This window comes from Neomonachus schauinslandi, chromosome 4 (assembly GCF_002201575.2).
Source record: "Neomonachus schauinslandi chromosome 4, ASM220157v2, whole genome shotgun sequence".
NCBI lineage: Eukaryota > Metazoa > Chordata > Mammalia > Carnivora > Phocidae > Neomonachus > Neomonachus schauinslandi.
Window position 1 is genome coordinate 187,556,461 of NC_058406.1, and position 22,165 is coordinate 187,578,625.

General features: G+C 52.0%; 1 protein-coding gene across 12 annotated transcripts in view; it reads left to right on the plus strand.

Moving 5' to 3' along the window:
* MROH1 (maestro heat like repeat family member 1) overlaps positions 1-22,165 on the plus strand; it is a 67,113-nt gene that overhangs the window by 1,248 nt on the left and 43,700 nt on the right. For 9 of the 12 annotated variants that reach the window (XM_021688852.2, XM_021688844.2, XM_021688849.2 and 6 more), the window contains exons 2-7: positions 10,810-10,914; positions 13,143-13,212; positions 14,218-14,363; positions 18,226-18,357; positions 18,755-18,917; positions 19,105-19,203. In XM_021688852.2, coding sequence (XP_021544527.1) covers positions 13,191-13,212; positions 14,218-14,363; positions 18,226-18,357; positions 18,755-18,917; positions 19,105-19,203 — 562 coding nt within the window. In that variant the 5' untranslated portion in view covers positions 10,810-10,914; positions 13,143-13,190. Of the gene's footprint in view, positions 1-10,809; positions 10,915-13,142; positions 13,213-14,217; positions 14,364-18,225; positions 18,358-18,754; positions 18,918-19,104; positions 19,204-20,557; positions 20,717-22,165 lie in introns of those variants that run through there. The other 3 variants (XM_021688846.2, XM_021688847.2, XM_021688853.2) reach the window with 2 other exon arrangements.

Genomic DNA, 22,165 nt, shown 5'->3' on the forward strand with positions numbered 1-22,165 from the left:
ACATCATGCCTATAGTCCTGGCACCCAAGGGGTCTAGGGATGCTGCTGCAGGATCTTTATTTCCAGGCCTCAGGCTGTTGTGGTTCACGTGAGCAGGTGTCTCTGGTCCCTCTGTGGTGTCAGAGTGGAATGACCTGAGTTGAGCTCCCTTGGTTACCTTGAAACCGATATTCAGGCTGCTGTGGCTTGTTCAGACCTGCATCTCGCTGTATCTCACTCCCCAGGGCTGTTTGCTGCCTGCTGAGGGACATCAGTGGATCAGAGGTGGAGCCTGTGGGGCTTACGCTTGCTCGCATTCACCGCTAGTCCCATGTGCTTGGAAGCAGGTGTCTGCACTTAGTTTTCAGACCCAGGGTCCACTGAGGCCCAGGTGAGCAGTCAGGTTGTGGCTAGTATGTGATCAGCAGCTCCAGATCTCCCTCTTCAATGAGCTGAATTATTTAATCTCCTTGAGGTTGGTCCGAGAAAGCTGTGGCTCTTGTGGGCTCCTGCCCAGTGCTCAGGGTTTACTGGCTGCTGGAGTTATGAGGAATGTGCTTTCTTTGCTGAGCTGAAGGGCCACCTGGCTTTGGGGGTTTGCATGCGAACCCAGTGACACAGCTCGGCATGGCTTATGTTGAGAAACAGCGTCCCCAAGGGACTGTGAGCAATGAGCTGTTGGACTGCCTTTCCTGGGTCATCAGCCCAGGTTCTTGTTGGTGACTCTGGAAATTGATTCTTCTCTGGCTCCTGTGCTAGAAGGGAAAGTCCAGGGGCCTGCTGCAGGGGTGGGTCATTCCCATGTCCCCACATGGTGGCCTGACCCTCAGACTCATGGCTGCCTCTCGCCAGTGGTGTCCATGGCCTCCTCGCCTCCCATGCCTCCTTCTGACCCACTTTGGGCTTGGTGCGGTTGGCCCAGCACCTCTGTTATCCTCTGCCATGTCATGTGGCAGCCATAATACACGTGGGCGTCCTTCAAGCCAAGGGCTGGGACTCTGGGGGCTTAGACGGTGCCTGGTCGACTTAGCATATGTGGTGGGATGACTGCTTAGTTGAGGTGAATGAGGAGGAAGCCGCTTCTTCACTCAGCGATGATGTGTGGGATGCTGGGAGGGATACCTGCTTACCCCTGGCTTCATGACCTCTGCTAGTGTGCGTCCTAGCAGAGGCGTGGACTGGAGCCTCCGGGAGCCAGTCCTGGGTGAGTCCTGCCCTGCTGTTAACAAGCTGCTAACTAGCGATGGGTTTCTCCCAGACCGGCTTGGCTCTGTGTGTTGAGAGAGATGGTGCCTCTCAGGTAGTGGCAGGGCAGTCAGCACTCAGCACACGCTTCCTGCAAGACGCAGGGTGCCTTCCAGGCCCGGGCCCTTCCTTGTCCCTGCACCCTCCTCCCCTGCGGAGCATTCGTCTTGGTTTGCCCTCAGCAACCTCCTCACGCTTGTCTGTCTCCATAGAGAGCAGGGTCTGCGGCTATCTCTGTGTGTCCAGCATCAGCACACAGATCACCGGGCCTGGGCGGGGGCCTTCCAAAATGGTCTTGCTCAGCTGTGCAGTCTTTGCTTTTCCATTGGACGGTCAAGCTCTGCTCTTTCCACTGTAGTTTCTACGCACTCACCTGCCCACCACTTTCTCCCAGTGGTTGTTTTTTAGCATCTAACCAGACCCCTGTGGTATTCGTGTTTCTTCTAACACCTCTGTGCACTCGTGCGAGGGTTTCAAAACGTGGGTGATCCCATCACGGGTGTGACCGTTTGGGTTTGCGGCGGATGCTCTGCAGGCTCTGCTGACTGTCTTCACCCACATCTGCTGCTCTGGGAGCGCGATGGGTGCCTATGGCGCAAGGGGAACCTCTTGGTGTGTCTCTTATAAATGACTCCTCCTACTTTGTCTTTCACTGACCTTATGCTCTGCTGGTCGGATGAGGTGTGTGAGCACGTAGGGTTGTGTGCATTGGTGTAAGTATGAATACAGTTTTCTCTTTTTTTTTTTAATTTTTTTTTTAAGATTTTTTTTTTAAATTTATTTATTTGACAGAGAGATAGCACAGGTAGGCAGAGCGGCAGGCAGAGGGAAAGGGAGAAGCAGGCTCTCTGCTGAGCAGGGAGCCCGATGCGGGGCTCGATCCCAGGACCCTGGGATCATGACCTGGGCCGAAGGCAGCCTCTTAACCGACTGAGCCACCCAGGCGCCCCTGGATACGGTTTTCAAATTTTACATATGTTTTTGACTCAGAAACTTAACAGTTTTTAATAGTCAAACTGAACAGTGTTCATTAATGTCTGGGGTTTTGCGTCTGGCTTATAATATCCTTTCCTACTTCAAGACTGTAAAAGATTTAGCTGTGCTTTCTACTCGGACTTTTGCATTTCATCTTTCCATATAACTCTTATGTGCATCTGGAGTTCATGTTGGGGTGAGGTGAGGTGTGGGGAGGCTGGTGTTTTCCCTGAATGTTTAACTTGCTGTTTCAACATTATTTATTGACTAATCTGTCTGTATGATTTAAAACTCTGTCTTTCTTGTGTAACATTTCTTCCTTCTTGGTGTTCATTTCTGGACTTTTTATATAGTTCCATGGATTTAATACACTTTAACATAATATAGGACAATTCTTCCTCTTCATATACTTTAAAAAATTTAACTGGCTATTCTTTTTCTTTTTTTTTAATTGGCTATTCTTGGGCATTAATTCTTCTATATGAATTTTGGACCATTTCATCAAATACCCTCCAATATCCTGATTCATGTATTTGTAGATTCAGGAAAATTGAGCTTTACAAAATTGAGTCATATGGGAGGATTTTGATTTTATTCTTTCCTCCTTTTATTCCTTTATTCCTTCCTTTTTTAAAAAATACTTATTATTTTAGAGAGCACGAAAAAGCAAGTTGGGGGGAGGGACAGAGGGTGAGAATCTTACAGCAGACTCCCTGCTGAGCTTGGAGCTTGATCCCATGACCCATGAGACCATGACCTGAGCTGAAACCAAAGTCGGACACTCAACTGACTGAGCCACCCAGGTGCTCCTGAACAGTTTTTTTTTAAAAATGCTGTGCATACTAAGGATAAAAATCAAAACTTTCTCCCTTGCTCGCAGTGCACTGGAGAAGGCAGGCAGACTGGAGCATACAACTGTTAATATTTTGTACTGATCCCATATTCATCATATGAACAAAGGGTTGTGGGAATATTGGATCCCTTGCTGGAGGGTTGGGAGTGTCCTGGGTGAGGTAACAGGAATTGGCTGTTGAGGAGGGAGCAGGAGTCTCCATGGTAGAGAGGCCAGGGCAGGGCATGCTTGCAGAGGACAGGCAGAAGCAGAGGTGCTGAGAGTCCAGCCCGTGGCCTGGGGTTTTCAGGTGGCCGGGACACCTAGAATGTAAAGGGGTGAGAGAGAAGCGGTGAGGGGTTCGGGTCTAGGTTGGAACAGCCCACGTTGGAGGTGTTAGGTTCTGTGGGCAGCAGGAAGAGGGGGTAAGCAGCAGTGTGGCATCATGCTAGGATCCGTGTTGGCAAAGATCAGCACTCTGAGCACGGAGGAGGCATGGAAGTGGCCGAGGCAGGATGGCCAAGTGAGCCAGTCATCAGGGATAGGACCTCAGTGGGGGAGTAGGGCATCTACTGCCTTGTGTGACGAGCAGAAGTAGGGAAATAAGAGCAATTGGGGGGGGGGTGCTGATGTTTTTTATAGTGTGTTTGTTACTGAGTGGTGTGCCTTGGTGCCATTAATTTCATTGCCTTAGCAGTGTATTCAGAGAGCGTAAGTTTTCTGGGGGGCCAGGGTGGCTCAGTTGGTTGAGCCTCTGACTCTTGGTTTCGGCTCAGGGTCTTGGGATCAGGCCGCAGGTAGGCTTCCCCTCTCTCTCTCCCTCTGCCCCTCACCTGGCTTGTGCTCTCTTTCTTCCTCTCTCTCTCTAAAATAAATAAATAAATCGTTTTAGTTTTTTTTTAAAAAAGAGGAATTTTTTTGGTGAATTTCAGTTTATCAAGTCTTCCCCCCGCCCCCGCCCCATAGCTTTTGCTTTTGGTATCATAGAAATTTTCTTCTGTGTTCCCCCCCCCCCCAGAAATTTCATAGTTTTAACTTTTACATTTAGGTCTGTAAATCATTTTGAGTTTTTGTATGTGGTGTGAAGTATAGGCTGAAGTTTGTTTTATTGCATGTAGATGTTCAGCACTATTTGTTGAAAAAACTATCCCTTCTCCACTGAAGGGACTTTGTACCTTTGTTGAAAATCAACTGGCCATGTAAGTCTTGAAGTCAGGTAGTATAAATCCTCCAATTTTGTTTTGTTTCAGAATCGTTTTGGCTGTTCTAAGTCCTTACATTTCCATAGGAGTTGTAGAATTAGTCCATCAGTTTCTACAAAAAGCCTACTGGGATTTTGACTGGAATCCATTTAATCTATAGATACATTTGGGAAGAATTGATATCTTTGCACAGTGTATCTCTCCATTTATTTAAATTTTCTTTAATATCTCTCAGCAATGTGGGGTGCCTGGGTGGCACAGTTAGTTAAGCCTCCGACTCTTGGTTTCCCCTCAGGTTGTGATCTCAGAGTCCCAAGATGGAGCCCAATGCCTGGCTCCATGCTCAGTGCAGAGTTTGCTTGTCCCTCTCCCTCCCCCTCTGCCCCTCACCCCGCTCATGTGTGTGTGCTCTCTCTCTCTCAAGTAATACATCTTAAAAAAATATATCAGCAGTGTTTGATAGGTTTAGTGTATTGTCTAACACATCTTTTGTCAAATTTATTTTTAAATATTTCATATTTTGGGGGGTGGGGGAAAATATTTCATATTTTTTTACTCAGCAAATGGCATGACTTTCCATTTTTTATTGTTTATTGTTAGCAAATAGAAATACAGTTGTTTGTTTGTTTAAAGATTTTACTTATTTGTCAGATAGAGCATAAGCAGGGGGAGTGGCAGGCAGAGGGAGAAGCAGGCTTCCCGCTGAGCAGGGAGCCCGATGTGGGGCTCCATCCCAGGATCCTGGGATCATGACCTGAGCTGAAGGCAGGTGCTTCACCGACTGAGCCACTCAGTAGTCCCAATACAGTTGATTTTTTTTAATACTGACTTTACATCCTGTGTTCTTACTAGTGACTTATTGATTCTAGTCCCAGTTGTAGATTCTGTAGGATTTTCTGCATAAACAATCATATTACCTGTGAATAAAAGCAGTTTTACTTCCTTCTGTTCAATTTGAATTCCCTTTATTATTTTTTCTTGCCTTATTGCACTGGCTAGACCCTCTACTACGATGGTGAAGAGACGTGATGAGAGCAGACATCCTTACCTTGTTCCCTAATTTAAAGGGATAGCATTTAGTCTTTCACCATTAAGAATGATGTTCCTAGGGCGCCTGGGTGGCTCAGTTGGTTAAGCGACTGCCTTCGGCTCAGGTCATGATCCTGGAGTCCCTGGATCGAGTCCCGCATCGGGCTCCCTGCTCCGCAGGGAGTCTGCTTCTCCCTCTGACCCTCCCCCCTCTCATGTACTCGCTTTCTCTCATTCTCTCTCTCTCAAATAAATAAAATCTTTAAAAAAAAAAGAATGTTGTTCCTATAGGTTTCCCTTAGGTGCTGTTTATCAGGTTGGGGAAGTCCCTTTTATTTCTATTTGCTGATAATTTTTATTACAAGTGGATGTTGGATTATGACAAATGCTTTTTCTGCATTTATTGAAACAATTATATGTTTGTTTTTTTTTTTCCTTTTTTGGTCTGTTAATGTGAATTACATTGGCTGTGCTTAAAAATACTAAACCAACTTTGTATTCATGGGATAAACCCCATTTGATCATGCTGTATTACTCTTTTTACATGTTGTATATGATTTGATAAAATATTGTTAAGAATTTTTTCATTTGTGGGGCATCTGGCTGGCTCAGTCTGTTGAGCGTCTGCCTTCGGCTCAGGTCATGATCCCAAGGTCCTGGGATCGAGACCCACATCAGGTTCCTTGCTCGGCAGGAAGCCTGCTTCTTGCTCTCCCACTCCTCCTGCTTGTGTTCCTGCTCTCACTATCTCTCTGTTTGTCAAATAAATAAATAAATAAAATCTTTAAAAAAAAGAATTTTTTTCATTTGTGTCTACAAGGGAAATTGGCCTATGGTGTTCATTATTTGTAATATCTTTGTCTATTCTTGTTATCAGAGTAATGCTGGCCTCATAAAATCAGATGGGAAGTATTCCTTTATTTTCAGTTTTCTTGGAAGAATTCATGTAGAGTTGGTATTATTTCTTCCTTAAATGTTTGGTAGAATTCTCCAGGGGAACCCTCTAGGCCTAGAGCTTTCTCTGTGGGAAGGTTTTTAACTGCAAATTCAATTTCTTAATTAGATATTATGTTATTTAGGTTATCTATTTCCTCTTGCATGAGCTTTAGTAGTTTATGTGTTTTAAGGAACTTGTCTATTTTTAGGTCTTTTATTGAGATATAATTGACTCAACCCTGAGATCAAGAGTCTCACATGCCTCTGACTGAGCCAGCCAGGTGCCCCTGACTTGTCTTTTTTTTTTAAAGTGTTCAGTTTACTTAAAAAAAAAAAAAAGTTCAATTTACTGGCATAACATTATTCATAATGTATTTTTATTTTCTAATTTATTTCTAATTTCTTTTTTTTTTTTTTTTATTAATCTTTTTTTTAAAGATTTTATTTATTTATTTGACAGAGACAGCGAGAGCAGGAACACAAGCAGGGGGAGTGGGAGAGGGAGAAGCAGGCTTCCCGCTGAGCCGGGAGCCCGATGTGGGACTCGATCCCAGGACCCTGGGATCATGACCTGAGCCGAAGGCAGTCGCTTAACCAACTGAGCCACCCAGGCGCCCTTATTTCTAATTTCTAATATCTCTAGAATCTAGTGATATCACCTCTCATTCTTTTTTTTTTTTTTTTTTTTAAAGAGAATGATAGCATGAGAGGGGGGAGGGTCAGAGGGAGAAGCAGACTCCCTGCTGAGCAGGGAGCCTGATGCGGGACTCGATCCCGGGACTCCAGGATCATGACCCGAGCCGAAGGCAGTCGCTTAACCAACTGAGCCACTCACGTGCCCCACCTCTCTTGATACTGGTAATTTGTGTCTTTTTTTTCCCCCTGATCTATCAGGATAGAGGTTATCAAATTTATTGATCTTCTCAAATAACTAGCCTTTGGTATCACTGATTTTTTTTCTGTCATGTTTTCTATTTCTTTGATTTATGTACTAATATTTAGTATTTCTTTAATTTTGCTTCATTTGAGTGTCTAGTTTCTTTTCTTTTCTTTTTTTTTTTAAGATTTTATTTATTAGAGAGAGAGAGAGTGGGGAGGAGCAGAGGGAGAGGGACAAGCAGATTCTGTGCTGAGTACAGAGCCCGACGTGGGGCTCGATCCCATGACCCTGAGATCATGACCTGAGCCAAAATCAAGAGTCAGATGCTTAACCAACTGGGCTATCCATGCACACCTGAGTGTCTAGTTTCTTAAGGTGGAAGATCACATCATTCTTGGGCGCCTGGGTGGCTCAGTCGGTTAGGCGACTGCCTTCGGCTCAGGTCATGATCCTGGAGTCCCGGGATTCGCGAGTCCCGCATCGGGCTCCCTGCTCGGCGGGGAGCCTGCTTCTCCCCCTGACCCTTCCCCCTCTCATGTGCTCTCTCTCATTCTCGCTCTCTCAAATAAATAAATAAATCTTTAAAAAAAAGAAATAGTATCCCTTCTCATGGGCGCCTGGGTGGCTCAGTCGGTTGGGCGACTGCCTTCGGCTCAGGTCATGATCCTGGAGTCCCGGGATCGAGTCCCGCATCGGGCTCCCTGCTCGGCGGGGGGTCTGCTTCTCCCTCTGACTCTCCCCCCCCTCATGCTCTCTCTCTCTCTCTCTCATTCTCTCTCTCAAATAAATAAATAAACAAATCTAAAAAAAGAGATCACATCATTCTTCTTTTCTAATACAGTCATTTAGTGCTATAAATTTCCCACAAATTTTGGTGTATTTTTTCATTTTCATTCACTTCAAATGCTTTCTAATTTTACTTTTGATTTCTTTTTTCCTCATGTATTATTTTGAAGCACATTAAGTAGTTTTTAAAGTACTTGGGGATTTCTCAGATAGCTTTCTCTTATTGACTTTTAATTCCATTGTAGTCAGAGAACATACTTTGTATGACTTGAACTCTTTTAAATTTACTGAGATTTGTTTTACTGCCCAGAATATAGTCAGTCTTGAAAAATATTCCATGTGCTTTTGGAAAGAATATATATTTTACTGTTAATGAAAAAATGGTTCTGTAAATACTACTTAGGTCAAGTTGGTTGACAATATTGTTCAGGTCTTTTGTACCCTTACTGATAATCTGTACAATTGTTTCACCAATTATAGAGAAATCTCTGCTGTAATTTGTATTTGTCTATGTTTTCTTGCATTTTCATTAGTTTTGGCTTTGTGTATTTTGAAGTTCTGTTATTAGGCACATAAATGTTTAGGATTGTTATGTCTCTGGAATCTGCTTTGTCTAATATTGACAGGCACTCCAGCTTTCTTATAACTAGTGTCAGCCCTGTCTTTTACCATCCTTTTTCTTTAACCTCTTTATGTTAACATATGCAGTCTTTCTTGTGGTTTCTTGAGTGTATGAGACACAGTTATAATAACTGTCTAAATGTCCTTGTTCACTAATTTTTCTGCATCATTTCTGGATCAATTTATATTTATTGATTCATCCTCATTGTGGGTTGTATTTTTTTGCTTCTTTGCATGCCTGGTAATTTTTTATTAGATGCCAGAAATTGTTATTTTACCTTGTTGATGCTGGATATTTTTGTGTTCCTATTATCATTCTTTTTATTTTTTATTTATTTTTTAAAAGATTTTATTTATTTATCTGACAGAGAGAGACACAGCGAGAGAGGGAACACAAGCAGGGGAAGTGAGAGAGGGAGAAGCAGGCTTCCCGCGGAGCAGGGAGCCCAATGTGGGGCTCTATCCCAGGACCCCGGGATCACGACCCAAGCCGAAGGCAGACACTTAACGACTGAGCCACCCAGGCGCACCTATCATTCTTTTTAAAAAAATATTTTATTTGAGTGTGAAAGAGAGCACGAGGGAGAGGGAGAAGCAGAGCAGGGAGTCTGATGTGGGGCTCGATCCCAGAACCCTGGGATCATGACCTGAGCCAAAGGCAGACGCCCAGCTGACTGAGCCACCCAGGCGCCCCCGTATTATTCTTCTTGAACTTTGTGCTGGGATGTAGCTAAGTGACTTAGGAACAATTTGATCTTTTCAGGTATTACTTTTAGCTTTGTTAGGTGAGACCAGAACAGCATTTAGTTTACGGCTAACTTTACTTTTTTATTGAGGCAAAACCATTTTGAATGTTCTTCCCAATACCCTGTGAGTTGTGATGTTTTCCCCTCTGGCTGCTGGGAGCAGCCTCGTTCTGGGCCTGTTGTGAGTCCTGAGGATTGTTTCTGCTGACCCTTTTGGGTAGTTCTTGCCCTGGCCTTTGGTAATCTCTTCTTAAACATGGCGCTCGTATTACGGCAGCTCCCCTGCTGCTATAATAAATTACCATAAAATTAGTGGCTTAAATGACATATATTTGTTATCCTAAAGTTCTTGAGGTCAGATGTCTGACACAGATCTCACCAGCCTAAAATCCAGGGGTCAGTAGGGCTGTGCTCTTTTCTGCGCTCTCTGGGGAGAATCTGTTTCCTGCTTTTTCAGGTTGTTGGCAGAATTTGGTTCATTGCGGCTGTAGGAACAAAGTCCCTGTTTGGTCACCGGCTGTAAACTAAGGGACATATCTGACTTCTAGAGTCCACCCACATTGTGTGGTCCAGAGCCTCCTTCCTCTGTCTTTAAAGCCAGCCATGGTGGCTTGAGTCCTTCCCACACTTTGAACTTCTCCTCTTCCTTCTTCTGTCTCATCTCCTTGACCCCACTGGGAAGAGTTCTCTACATTTAAGGACTTATACACTTAGGCTGGTCTCACCCACATAATCTCCCCACCATAGGGCTTGTACCCTTAATTCTATCTGCTGAGTCCCTTTTGTCACGGAAGGTAACATACCACAGGTTCTGGGGTGAGGACATAGACTTCTCTGGGGACATTATTCTGCCACCCAGCACTGGCCAGGAAGTCAGCTGAGTGACCAGGGACCCTCTGCAGGTCTCTGAAGTTCTCTCTGGTATTAGAGTCTGCAAACTGCCAGGACCTGGGTCTCCCAAGATACTACTCCCAATCTGTCTCAATTTAGGTGTATTGCTGAGTCCTCCTGATTCCTGGATGCACCCTCCAGGCTGTGAGCTGGAGTGGGCACAGGGCTCCTGTCCTTCATTTCCTGATGTCCATCACTGAGATGACAGAACTACCATTCCTTTTTAGTTGTTTTGGTCAGGAGAGCAAGTTGGTCCGTTACTCCCATCTGGGCTAGGAGCTGATCTTGTTTACTTACTTTTTGTTCCTGTTTGAGTTGGGTGCACATGGCCTTTTGCACTCGTATGAAGAGCGTTCCAAACTTGCTGATTTTGAGTTGGTTTAGCCCTTGTTTCTTCCTGGGTGGTGGAGACAGGCAGCTGTGGCTTTTCTCAGAGCAAAGCCTCTGCCCCAGGGACAGCTGCTTGCCTTGTACATACAGACCAGGTCTAGGAATTCAGGGTTTAGGGTCTATCTGACGATGTGCCGCCGCCTTTGAGAAGTATCTTTGGGCTCTTTCTGGAACCTGCTGACAGCTGCGACATTTTCAGCCCTTCATTCTTTTGGGGTTTGCGGTTTTTGGCCTTCTTCTTGCTCTGCCACAAATGAAATGTGTGTTTCTATTTCTTGTTTCTCTTGTTACTTTTAGATGCTTTCCAGGAAGAAAGGAGAAACACCGTGGTGATGCCAGCATCTTTAAGCCAGAGTCTTCTCCATCTGCTTTCTATCTGCCTGGGATTCCTGGAGATTTCTGGTTTGCTAATTTTATCTTGTTTTCTAGTGCTCTTGTGGATTTATTCTTTTAAAACTTGCATCTTTGGGACACCTGGCTGGTGCAGGCAGTAGAGCATGCAACTCTTTTTTTTTTTTAAGATTTTTATTTATTTATTTGACAGAGAGGGAGTGCAAGCAGGGGGAGAGGCAGAGGGAGAGGGAGAAGCAGGCTTCCCGCCGAGCAGGGAGCCCGATGCGGGGCTCGATCCCAGGACCCCGGGATCATGACCCGAGCCGAAGGCAGATGCTCAACGACTGAGCCCCCCAGGCGCCCCTACATGCAGCTCTTGATCTTGGGGTTATGAGCTTGAGCCCCATGCTGGGTGTAGAGATTAGTTAAAAAGAGGGCACCTGGGTGGCTCAGTCGTTGAGCGTCTGCCTTCGGCTCAGGTCATGATCCCAGGGTTCTGGGATCGAGCCCCGCATCGGGCTCCCTGCTCAGCGGGAGGCCTGCTTCTCCCTCTCCCACTCCCCCTGCTTGTGCTCCCTCTCTCGCTGTCTCTCTCTCTCTGTCATATAAATAAATAAAATCTTAAAAAAAAAAAAAGATTAGTTAAAAAGAAAACTTTAAAAAAATAAGATAAAATAAAAACTTGCATCTTTTCTGTCATTTCATTGAGGTTTTGGTGGGATGAGTGCATGCTTGGGACCAGTCTGCCTTCCTGAACTGGAGTTCTCACTCACTCGTAATTGTGCCGCCCCGCACCCTGTGACGTCTCAGCTGCTCTTTCCTTCCTGTGTGTCTGTAGCCAGCTGAGTGTCGTCTTGCTTGGCTAGGGGCAGGTCCTGGCAACTCGCCTTTATCCCCTCTGTCCTTTTATGTCTGAGGGGTAATCGGGAGGGCCCGGGGTGGAAGTGATCAGTGAGGGGCAATGCAGTCGCAGCAGGCAGAAGACACCGTGTTAGAAGGCTGTCAGCTACCGTGCTGATGGCCTGTGGCCCCTCTGAGCTTGCGGACCTTGGAGAGTATGACGTAGGTCTGAATTCGTGACCAAGTGGTAAAGGGGTAGAGGCACTTTCTTCTTTGGGTCCATCTGTTGCAAGGGCTGCTTCAAAGCATGCAGTGTTTGAAAGCTGCAGCTCTTTTTTTTTTAAAGATTGATTTATTTGAGAGAGAGCGAGCGAGCAAGGGAGGGGCAGAGGGGGAGAGAGAGAGAGAATCTCAAGAAGATTCCCCACTGAGCATGGAGCCTGATGCGGGGCTTGATATCATGACCCAAGCCGAAACCAAGACCGACCGCGCTCCCCAGGCGCCCCGAAAGCTCCACCTCTCAAATGCCGTGGGCTGTTTGGATGGTTGGTTTCTGGTGGCAAGGAACCTGGATCCCCATGCTGCCCAGCCAGTCCCTCTGAGCCATGAGGAGGCTCATTCTGTGCTGTGCTAGAACTCTCAAGCACAGGGGATCTGGAGCCTGCAGTGATCAAGGCCCTCGTTCTTGGCCCTCGGGGCAGGTTTCCATGCCCTCACAGACTGTTGGTGATGTCAGGCTTATGTATGCCCTCTCTTCTTTACAGAGTAAGGGAGGATGCTGTAGGTGGTGACCCACACTTGCCCAGGTCACCGTGTGGGCTGACATCACCCCGGTGGGGCTGCCAGGTGGGGCAGAGGAGAACTGGTGGCTGTTGAGGGAAGCTGCCTTCTGTCCTCCGTGAGTGGCTCTGCCGTGGTGTGGCAGATAGCTCCCCCCAGGAAAAGGCACTGAAATCAGGGTTGTTTTTTTTTTTTTTTTAAAGATTTTATTTATTTATTTGAGACAGAGAGAATGAGAGAGACAGAGAGCATGAGAGGGAGGAGGGTCAGAGGGAGAAGCAGACTCCCCGCCGAGCAGGTGGCCCGACGCGGGACTCGATCCCGGGACTCCAGGATCATGACCTGAGCCGAAGGCAGTCGCTTAACCGACTGAGCCACCCAGGCGCCCCAGGGGGTTTTTTGATGAGTTTTATTTTTAAAATTTTTTAGAGTGAGTGTGTGTGGGGGGGGGCGCAGAGGGAGAAAGAGTCTCAAGCACACTCCCTGCTGAGCAGGGAACCTGACGTGGGGCTTGATCCCAGGACCCCAAGATCATGACCTGAGCCAAAATCAAGAGTTGGAGACTTAACGGACTGAGCCCCCCCGGCACCCCAGAAATCTTATTTTATACAAACACAGTGACTGCCTGTAAATGGAAGAGGGGTATGATTTAACTGCTGTGTTTTTGCTTACTCCAGGTTTGAGAAGAAGCTGTCCATGTTCACACTGGGTGAGGCGAAGCCAGGATGACAGCGTCCTACGTGAAGAGTGAGTGTGTAGGGCCCCAAGGGCAGGATGCAGGGGGCGGGGGGGATTGCCGCCTAGCTTTTGAGTTTGGGTCCCAGAGGAGCACCTGGCCTTGAGTGAATGGGGCCTGAAGGAAGGACTGTTGCGGGGCATGCGTTCTCTGTGTTCAGTAAAAACAAAAAAGAAAACAAAGTGGGTGTCTCTGTAGTGACTGAATCATAGGGGGACGATTTGGCTGCTGGCTCAATGCGGCATGGGAATGGTGTTTGCTGGGTACAGGGGGCTTTGTGCTGCGTAGAGGGGACCCTGCGCCCTTGCCCCTTTCTACACAAGACATGGTCCAGGAGCCATTGTGGCTGTCCACTCTGTCCCTGAAGCTGGGGCCAGCAGTTTGCTGCCCCACGGAGCTCTCTCTCCAGGATTGAGGACCTATAAGCGCTTATTTGCAGGTACCATGCCCTGAGCTCCGGGGACACTGAGGATGGCAGGGTCCTGTCTAGGGGGCACCGAGCAGGAGAGGTCTGGCTCTGAGTGTAGGGCGCTGACCAGCAGGGACGGGATGATGAGGAGTTGTCCTTGGGGGCAGTTAGTGGGACTGGGGTGGTCCCCAGGACGGGACAGTTGGCCACCTGGGGGCCGCTTCCCACCCAGCCCTGAGCCTGTAACACCTGCCTTTTACAGCAGCCACAGTCCAGTGGGGGCAGGAGACGTGAAGCAAGCACAGCCTGGGGCGTAAGGTCAGGTGCAGTTAGCCAGAGTGCCCTCCGAGCAGCCGGCCAGTGGATCCCAAACAGAGACCCTGGCGAGCAAGGTGGGGGGAGGCAGCATGGGTATAAGAGCACCTCGGGTGTATATGGCTGAGGTGGGCAAGGCGGCCAGGCAGCGGGGGTCAGGGCCGGCCGCTGGGGCAACGGGAACGTGCAAGAGTGGGAGGGGGCAGGCGTCCTCCGGCTCCGAGGCCGAGGCAGGCGATGGTGGGTGGGGTGGGCTGGGCCTGAGCGCACACACTGGGCTTGGTCACTGCAGAGCTGTCCGCCATCCTGCTGGACGCCATCACCGACAAGGACCCTCTGGTGCGGGAGCAGGTGTGCGGCGCCCTGTGTGCCCTTGGAGAGGCACAGCCTGAGGAAGCCCTCAGCGCCTGCGAGGAGTACCTGTGGCAGCATGAGAAGGTATTCCCTGCCCGGGGCCACAGGCTGGCTGGGGAGGTGAGCTGCCCTTCTGTGGGGCGGGGTGTGTAGGTGAGCATGGGTCTGGAGCTGGGAGCCAGTTGCTGTGGGCAGAAGGCCACACCTGCAAGTCTAGCTTCCCTTGAGATGGGGCATTTCCAGGACGGAAGAGCCGCCTTGTCTTGTGGCCGGCGGCTCGGTCCGCGTGGGGGCACTGGGTGGGGTGGCACGGCGTCCAGCCGTCACACACGGAGGCTGTGTTGCTGTCCCCATTCACTCCCTGGCCAGGGACTCGACAGCTCTCCCTGCCGGGGTCTTTGCTGTCCCCCAGGGAGAGAAGGCCCCTCGTCATCAGCTACGGTAAGAGGAGCAGGTGGGCCAGCGCTCAGAGGTAGGGGCGCAAGGGGTGGCTGCCCGAGGAGGGGGGCCTTTCCCTCACTGCCCTCCCACTGACGGCCGCCGCGGCAGCCTCCTGAGGCTCGTGCGCTGCTTGTGCCCGGTGGGGGGGGCCTGCCGGGCCGTCGGGGAGCTGTCCTCTGAAATCATTGTGTGCCATCTCTCGTTTTTCTGTGTGTGGTGTGGGCCCTTCCGGGAAGGGAAAGAGACTTTTGCAGCCTCAAGAGACCATTTTTCTCTTTGTTTGATTTGACACCTTGATATGGAAAAAGGGATCTCTGTTTAACGGGAGTTAACTCGCTCTCATGTATCAACTGCCATCTCCTGGGGACACAGGTCAGTCCCACTGAGCGGCCCCTGAGCCGATTGCTCCTGGGCTTCTGTGTTTGCGTCGGAGCACCAGGACTGCTGCGGGCACTGGGATTAGAGACGCGCCGTTCGTGGCGTGGGAATGCACGCTTGGGCACCGTATGAGTCCACCGTGTGTGTCCACCGTGGCTCTTCTGTGGCTTTGAAGAGCTTTGCGCTGCTTCTCTGTGTGGCTGAGGGGCTCCCTCCGTGATGCGCTGAATCGCTGTCTGACGTGACCGCTGACTGGGGCCGCCCTGACCGTTTGAGGAACCGGCACCGGCCAAAGGGCGCTTACTGAAGGCGGCTACGGGAGCCTTTGTTAGTTTTAGCGATTCGTTGCAAAATTTAAGCGTGCTTCCTGCTTGTCGTTTTCTAACTCATTTGTAATTTTACTCCTAGGCTTTTTGGTTTCTTTAACCAATTTAAATACCTTCCTTCACGTTTGCATATTTGCGGTAAAAGTGCGTTAAGCGGGAAGCTCTGTCCTGCGGACAGGGTGCCCCCCTCCAGGCGCCTCCCTCTGCCCTAAGGCCGCCCACATCCATCACAGCCGTACTTTATGGGGCCGGGCCTCGGGCGGTGGGCACGTTTCCCAGCCCGTGGACTCTCCCCAGAGGGAGCGTGGGCAGGGCGCACACAGGGGCGCTCAGGCCGCTGGGTGGGAAGTGACTGAGGGAACAGAGGCAAAAATAGCCGTCCAGGCCTGTCAGGCTTACTCCAGCAAGAGCAAGCTTGTACTTGTCCCAGTTCCGGAGGCCGGGAGTCCAAGGTCACCGTGCTGGCAACTTCCGTGTGTGGCAGGGACCCACTTCTTGGTGCATAGACCGCCTTCTCACTGTGTCCTCACACGGCAGGGGCAGGACAGGGCTTTCTGGGGTCTCTTTAGAAGGCTCTGGTCCCACCCATGGGGCTCCACCCTCGTGACCTACTCACCTCCCGGAGACCCCGCCTCCCACTTTGATCACTTGGGGTTCGGTTTCCACATAGGAATTTCGGGGGCTGCAGTCTCTCGCGGTAGTGAAGTCAGTGCGTGTGGTGAGCGCCGGCACCCAGCTAAGGCCCTGACCCGAGTGTGCGAAAGCTGCCCACTTGAGTAGACTCGAACTGTACCCAGCAGAATAACTCAGCACCAGAGGAAACTCGCCGCACACACTGGGATTGCCCGTGGCCAAGGCCCGGCCTGCACACGGCCTGGGCGTCCGGGTTAGTCTCTGCAGTGGTGGGGGGCAGGGCAGAATGACGGGTTGATGGCAGCCCGCCACACATCAGCCTGCTGAGCTGGAAATCTCACACACACCCACTCTGGGCCTGCGTTGGCCGTCAGCGAGCCCAGTGCCCTGTCCCTTGTCTGTCCCCGCTCAGTTCCTGCTGCGCTCAGATGACAGGGCTGTGGTTTTATCACCGTGCACGCAGAGCTTGCTGAGGCCCAGCGGAAAACCTCTGTCGGGGAAGCCACCGCGTCTCGCTCTGATACGACCGGTGTTCTGCCCGTGGAACTTTTAATAGAAAACGGGGGGAAAAAACACCCACGTTTTCTTTAAAACTAAGCAGCTGTTGTAGTCCCTATCAAAATCCCAATGATGTTTTTTTTGCAGAAATAGTAAAAGCCATCCTAAAATTCATACGGAATCTCAACGGACCCAGAATAGCCCAAACTGTTTAAAAGGAACAAAGCTGGGGACTCACACCTCTTGACTCCAAGACCTACTACAGGGCTACTGGAGTCAAACAGGGTGGTGGAGACCGACATAGAGACAGACATGTAGACGAAGGGAATAGGACCGAGAGCCAAGAATAAACCCTCGTGTATGTGGTCAAGTGAATTTTGACAAAATTTATTACCGAGAGAACAAAACCGAAAACTAGAGCTTTTCCCCAGAAAAATGAAGGCAGATTATGTGATCTCTTCGTATATCTAGAGATGTTTATGATGTGTTGGCTTTTTTCAGGAGCAGAGATCATGTCCATTTGTGGGCCTGGCTGCCTGTGGCCCCCTTGGAGGGAGCCGGTGCTCCGGCCTGAGCGGCGGCCCCATCAACTATACACCCCTGCTTTTCTCGGTTCCTCCAGCCCGAGTCGTCTCTCTTTCTTGCCACTTTGTCTCCGGTCACGCAAGCTCAGTCCTGCCGCAGCGCAGGCCTGGGCACCACCTGTGGCACAGAGTGCCCGCCCTCACCTGGATGCTCCATTCCTGGGGCGGGGGAGTCCTCAGGAAAGGCCAGTCTTGGTCTTCCCCTGCGCCCTGCCAGTTTCTTGCCCTCTCCTCCAGACTCTGAGCGCCTGGGGGCTCCTGGCCGGATGGAGCCTTTCGCATGGCTTGGCTGGGCTCCTCTCCGCAGCTCTTGCATTGCAGTGGGGTGTCTGGGCTTCCTGGCCCCGCCCCCCCGCCCCCACCTGCAGCTTTGCCATCACCACACGTCCTCAGTTAGGGCGAGGATGAGTGCCCCGGGTCGCAGCTGCGAGGTGCAGACAAGGACGATGTCTGGGCCAGCGGCAGGACTTGTGCGGGGCTCACCCGGAGCAGGGGAGAAAGGCTCGGATGGCGGCTGAGTGGGGCGCAGGGACCGGGCAGCGCCGTCATCTTCCATTTTAGTCTCAGGACCCTTGGGCATATTTGTCAGCTTGGGGAGGGGTGTGGCAGACGGGGCCCCCTGGGGGTGGGGAGGGTGGGGAGGGCCCCTGGGTGAGGAGAGGGCCCTCAGGTGGGAGGGCCGGCCAAGCGGTCTCCTCTGACAAGCACTCACTGGGAGCCTGAAAGATGCCTGGTGGCAGAGACCTCTGTTGTGATGGGACCTCTCAGGGCAGTGCAGCTTCTGGCCGGGAGACCCTGGCCACAGTGGGGAGGGCTGCCGTCTGCTGCTCATGGGTCTTGCACAGAACGCTCTTGGCAGTGCTGACAGTGACGTGCCCCCAGCCACTTCCCACGGTCCTTTCTTTGCGGGGCACGAAGGCTCTGGGCGCACGAGGAGTGGTCAGGCGTGCTCCGTTTCTCCTTGTTGGGGCAGCCACGGGTGATTTTGTTTTGAGTAGCCCCTCTAGAGAAAGCAGGAGGCATCAGCAGGGTGCCTGGGTGCTGGGCTCCCCTTCCAGGACCTTCCTCAGTGGTTTCTCTGCTCAGTTGACACATCCTTATCGGACGATGATCCTGAGGGCCATGGAGACGGTTGTGAGCGGCCACATCAGTGAGCTGCGCAAGGACAAGGCCAGGGCCATCATCCTCCTGGCCTCCAGCGAGATGACCAGGGCGAAGGTATGGGCACACCTGTGTGGCTTGGGGAGGGAACCTCTTCACTAGAACTTTCTGCCCAAGCGCATGAAGAACGTGGTCACCCGTAATGTTTGGGGTGGAAATTGAAGCAGAGAGCCAACTTCCTAAACCCCAGGGCAGATGTGAGGGTGCCCGCATCTCAGTGTTTGGGGGGTGGTGCTGGGCTCTGCACGGGACCTGGCCCCCCGGGCAGCACTCTTCTTTCCCTGCAGGTGGAGGTGGCAGGTGCTTGGCGCCTGCTCCTGGGCAGGGGAGGGCCTTGGGAGAGCCTGAAAACAGGGCAGAAGGCCTCCCTGTTGCCTCTTGGGCAGTTTGAGGTGAGGGCCTGGCTCCTTCGGTTGTTGAGCGCCTCAGTGCAGGTTTTGGGGCGGGGGGACAGGAATTGGTTTGTGACTGGCAGCAGGCCGCCAGCAACGTCCTGGTGGCTGTTGGGAAGCGGTTCATCGGCAAGGTGATGGAGGAGCTGCTGAGCAAGTTCCAGCCTGGGGCCCTGCCACACTACTTCGTGGTGCAGACCCTCGCCAGCCTCGCGGCTTCCAATGGTAGGTACCGCTTGGCCCGCCTCCACCTGCATTCCAGAGCCAGTCGGGAGTGTCTCTCCAGCACGTGGCCCAGGCACCATCTGCCTCTCCCTGGGACACGGGGGGTGGCGCGTGGAGGCCAGGCCAGGTGAGGCGGGTGCTGGCGGGGCCTCCCTCACACGCCCCCCCTCACGCCCCCCTCTTGCAGTGTTCGGCATGGTGCCCTTCCTGACGTCCATCCTGAGCACCATGCTGCCCATGCTGGGCATGGCCAAGCACGATACGATGAAGGTGGCGTTCTGCTGTGGTAAGACAGGGTCTCTGAAGGCGGGTGAGGTCTCCGGGGAGGGGGCTGGGAGTTGCCTGCCCGCCCCTTGGCCTTTGTGGAGGGTCATGAGTCCTTTAGGCTAAGGAGGAGGGCAGAGCAGTCGCAGGTGACTGCAGAGGTATGGGCGGAGACTCGGCCTCTCCCTCTGGCTGCTTCTGGCTGCTTCTGGCTATTGGTAGGGACCCCCTCTACCTTACAGTGCAGTTCCCCGAGGCTTGGACACTTGTGGTGGTGCGGGAAGAGACCTCCCCAGAGCTGCAGAGACTTCCCGTTTTTCTCCCTGCCCAGTGCTGGGTGTCTCGGAAAGGGGCATTCACGCTCCTCCTTCCTCCTGTGTCTGGGCAAGAGATGGCACCGTGGTGGGCCCTTGGTGGAAAGGGAGGCATTCCCATTGGAAGGGGAGCAGAGGCTCCTGAAACATAGAGGGGGTGCAGTGGGGGGCTGGGCCTCCCTCAGAAGCCACCATACTGCCCTTATCCTTCAGCTTCCTCAGGAACGCTGTCAGCTCTGGCACTGAGGGGAGGGAGGGGGCACCAGGTCAGCCGAGACCCTCGGAGCAGGACTGTGGTTAGGAGGGTCCCAGACATGGGAGAGGCTGGTGACAGGATAGGGTCGGGGCCACCCAGAGCTCAGCTGAGGGGTTGCTGGATCTTTGCCTGCTGGCCTTGTCCTGCTGTTGCTCCTCGGTGCCCTGGGGGCGGGTGGGAGCCTGGGGAAGCTACCAGCCCGTGCACACCTGGGGGCCGTCGAAGCCGGGATACCTGCTCACAGTCGCTTTGGGTCCCGGGGCCTCCAGCAGGGGCTCCAGCTTCTGCCACCCTCCGTCCGGCCCCTCGTCCCATCTCCCTTGTCCCCGCCCGTGGCCTCCTTCCTGTCTTCTCATAGGCTCCTCCCACTGTGGGTGATGGCAGGCTCCCTGGGTTGTATGTGGAAACCCTCCTCAACGTAGTTTTGGCTAAAAAGAGAATTTGTGACAGGATCCCAGGGCTGCTGACCCAGGGTTTCCCACTGAGCGGGAATGCGGAGCAGGACACAGAAGGGGCAGGCCGTGCGGGGTGTGGGGGCGGGAGCCTCTGGTATATACTTGGAGGTGCTGAAAACAAGGCAGGGGGCTTGGGGGGCCAGCTGGGACTGGGTGCGTCCAGGCTGGAGGGGAGTGAGAAGAGCCCCAGGGCACAGTCACTGTCCGCCCCACGCAGCTCCTTGGAAGGACACACCGCAGCCTGCAGCTGCTGAGGCCCGGAGCAGGAGGCCGGCCCGCAGTGCTGAAGAACTGATTCCTTCCCCTTGGCGGTTTTTACTACGTCTGTGTCTTCTCTCGTGTGTGAAGCGAGGGGGTTTCACCAGCAGATGCTCAGCCGCAGGGCACATCCGTAGCCGGGTGTCCACGCCTCACCACAGACGAGCATGCCCGCCTGCGACTGGAGGAGAGAGCGGCCCTTCCTGCTGGCACGGTGCGCCGTGAGCGGGCCGAGGCCTCCTGTCCTTGCAGGTGGGCCTGTGTCCACTGAGGCCAGTGGCCCTGGGCCAAGCACAGAACTTTGTGCATGGTGGAAGGTCCTCACTGGTTGAGTTCCTAGGATGCTTCGGCCAGGTGGGGGAAGAGCTGGGATGCGCAGAGGTGGAGTTGGCATCCCCCAGACAGCCAGGTGTGCAGTGGGCCTGGCCATCCTGGCAGCACCGACAGCAGCCCCGATGACCACCCCAGAGGAAAGTCTCTGAGACTTGGGAGAAGCAGACAGTCCAGGGAGAAGAAAGCGGGCAAGAAAGAAAAGGCGTCATTAACCCCCCAGGGAGGGGAGAGGGGAAGCAGAGCATGTTGCCATGAGGCAGCTACTTTCAGAGAGCATAGCTGAGCTTTTCGGGGTTACGATGACAGATGGCGACCAGAAATGGAAGAGAAGGTTGAGGAAATTCCCCAGAAAACAGAGCAAAAATACAAACATATGGAAAATAGAGAAAGAAGGAAGGATTGGCATGAAGTTGCATTCAAATAGCGGATACCCTTGAAAGAATGAACAGAGCAAGTGGGTGGAAGAGTGAAATCCCCAGCATGCCCCGGAGCGGGGGGTTCCAAGCAGAGGGGTCCTCCGAGCACCCACACCGAGATGCTCTTATGGGACAGCCTTCTCCCAGCACAGAGGAGGGCGCCATGAACTGATGGACTTGCTACGTGAATGGGCAGGTCCATGGCCAAGGGAGGCCCGGGATGCTGGCAGGAGATGCGGAGATGGCATTAGTGACCCCTGCCTGGGGAGCCAAGCTGGCGTGACGTGAGCCGGCTGCCCTGGCCTCGGGGGAGGCGGCGTGGAACGCTGCAGACTCGTTATGAGCAACCCCGGCGCTTGCTTCTGGAGGAAAAGAAATCGAGCTTGGGGAAGGTATAGGAGAACAGCTCTTTGACCTTCCGCGCATGTGTGTAACTGAGTAACAGTCAAAACCTAGTAACAAAGTGGGGAGGTCAGTTTCTGCTTCCGGCAATATAGTGGTCTGTTACCCTGAAAAACCTCACTACAAAATGCCAGGAAACGCCGGTCAGTTTGACCACCATCCTGATTACGGAGCTCGGAGAGGCGAGAGCATCAGGTGGACAGGGAGGATGAGAGCAGGGGTCTGGCCCTGCTCCACGAGGCAGCAGCTGTGCGGCGGGTGGGGGCGAGTCGGCCTGGGCTGGACCCTCCAGGGGCCCATGTTGCTCCAGGACATGGTTTTCTCCTGAAATTTCTTTATCCTTTATTTTTAAAAGATTTTATTTGAGAGAGAGGGAGAGCGAACACAAGCAGGGGGAGCGGCAGAGGGAGAAGCAGACCCCCCGCTGAGCAGGGAGCCCGGACTCGGGGCTCAATCCCAGGACCCCGAGGTCATGACCTGAGCCGAAAGCAGACGCTTCACCGACTGAGCCACCCAGGCGCCCCTCTTCTAAAATTTCTTTAAATTCTCT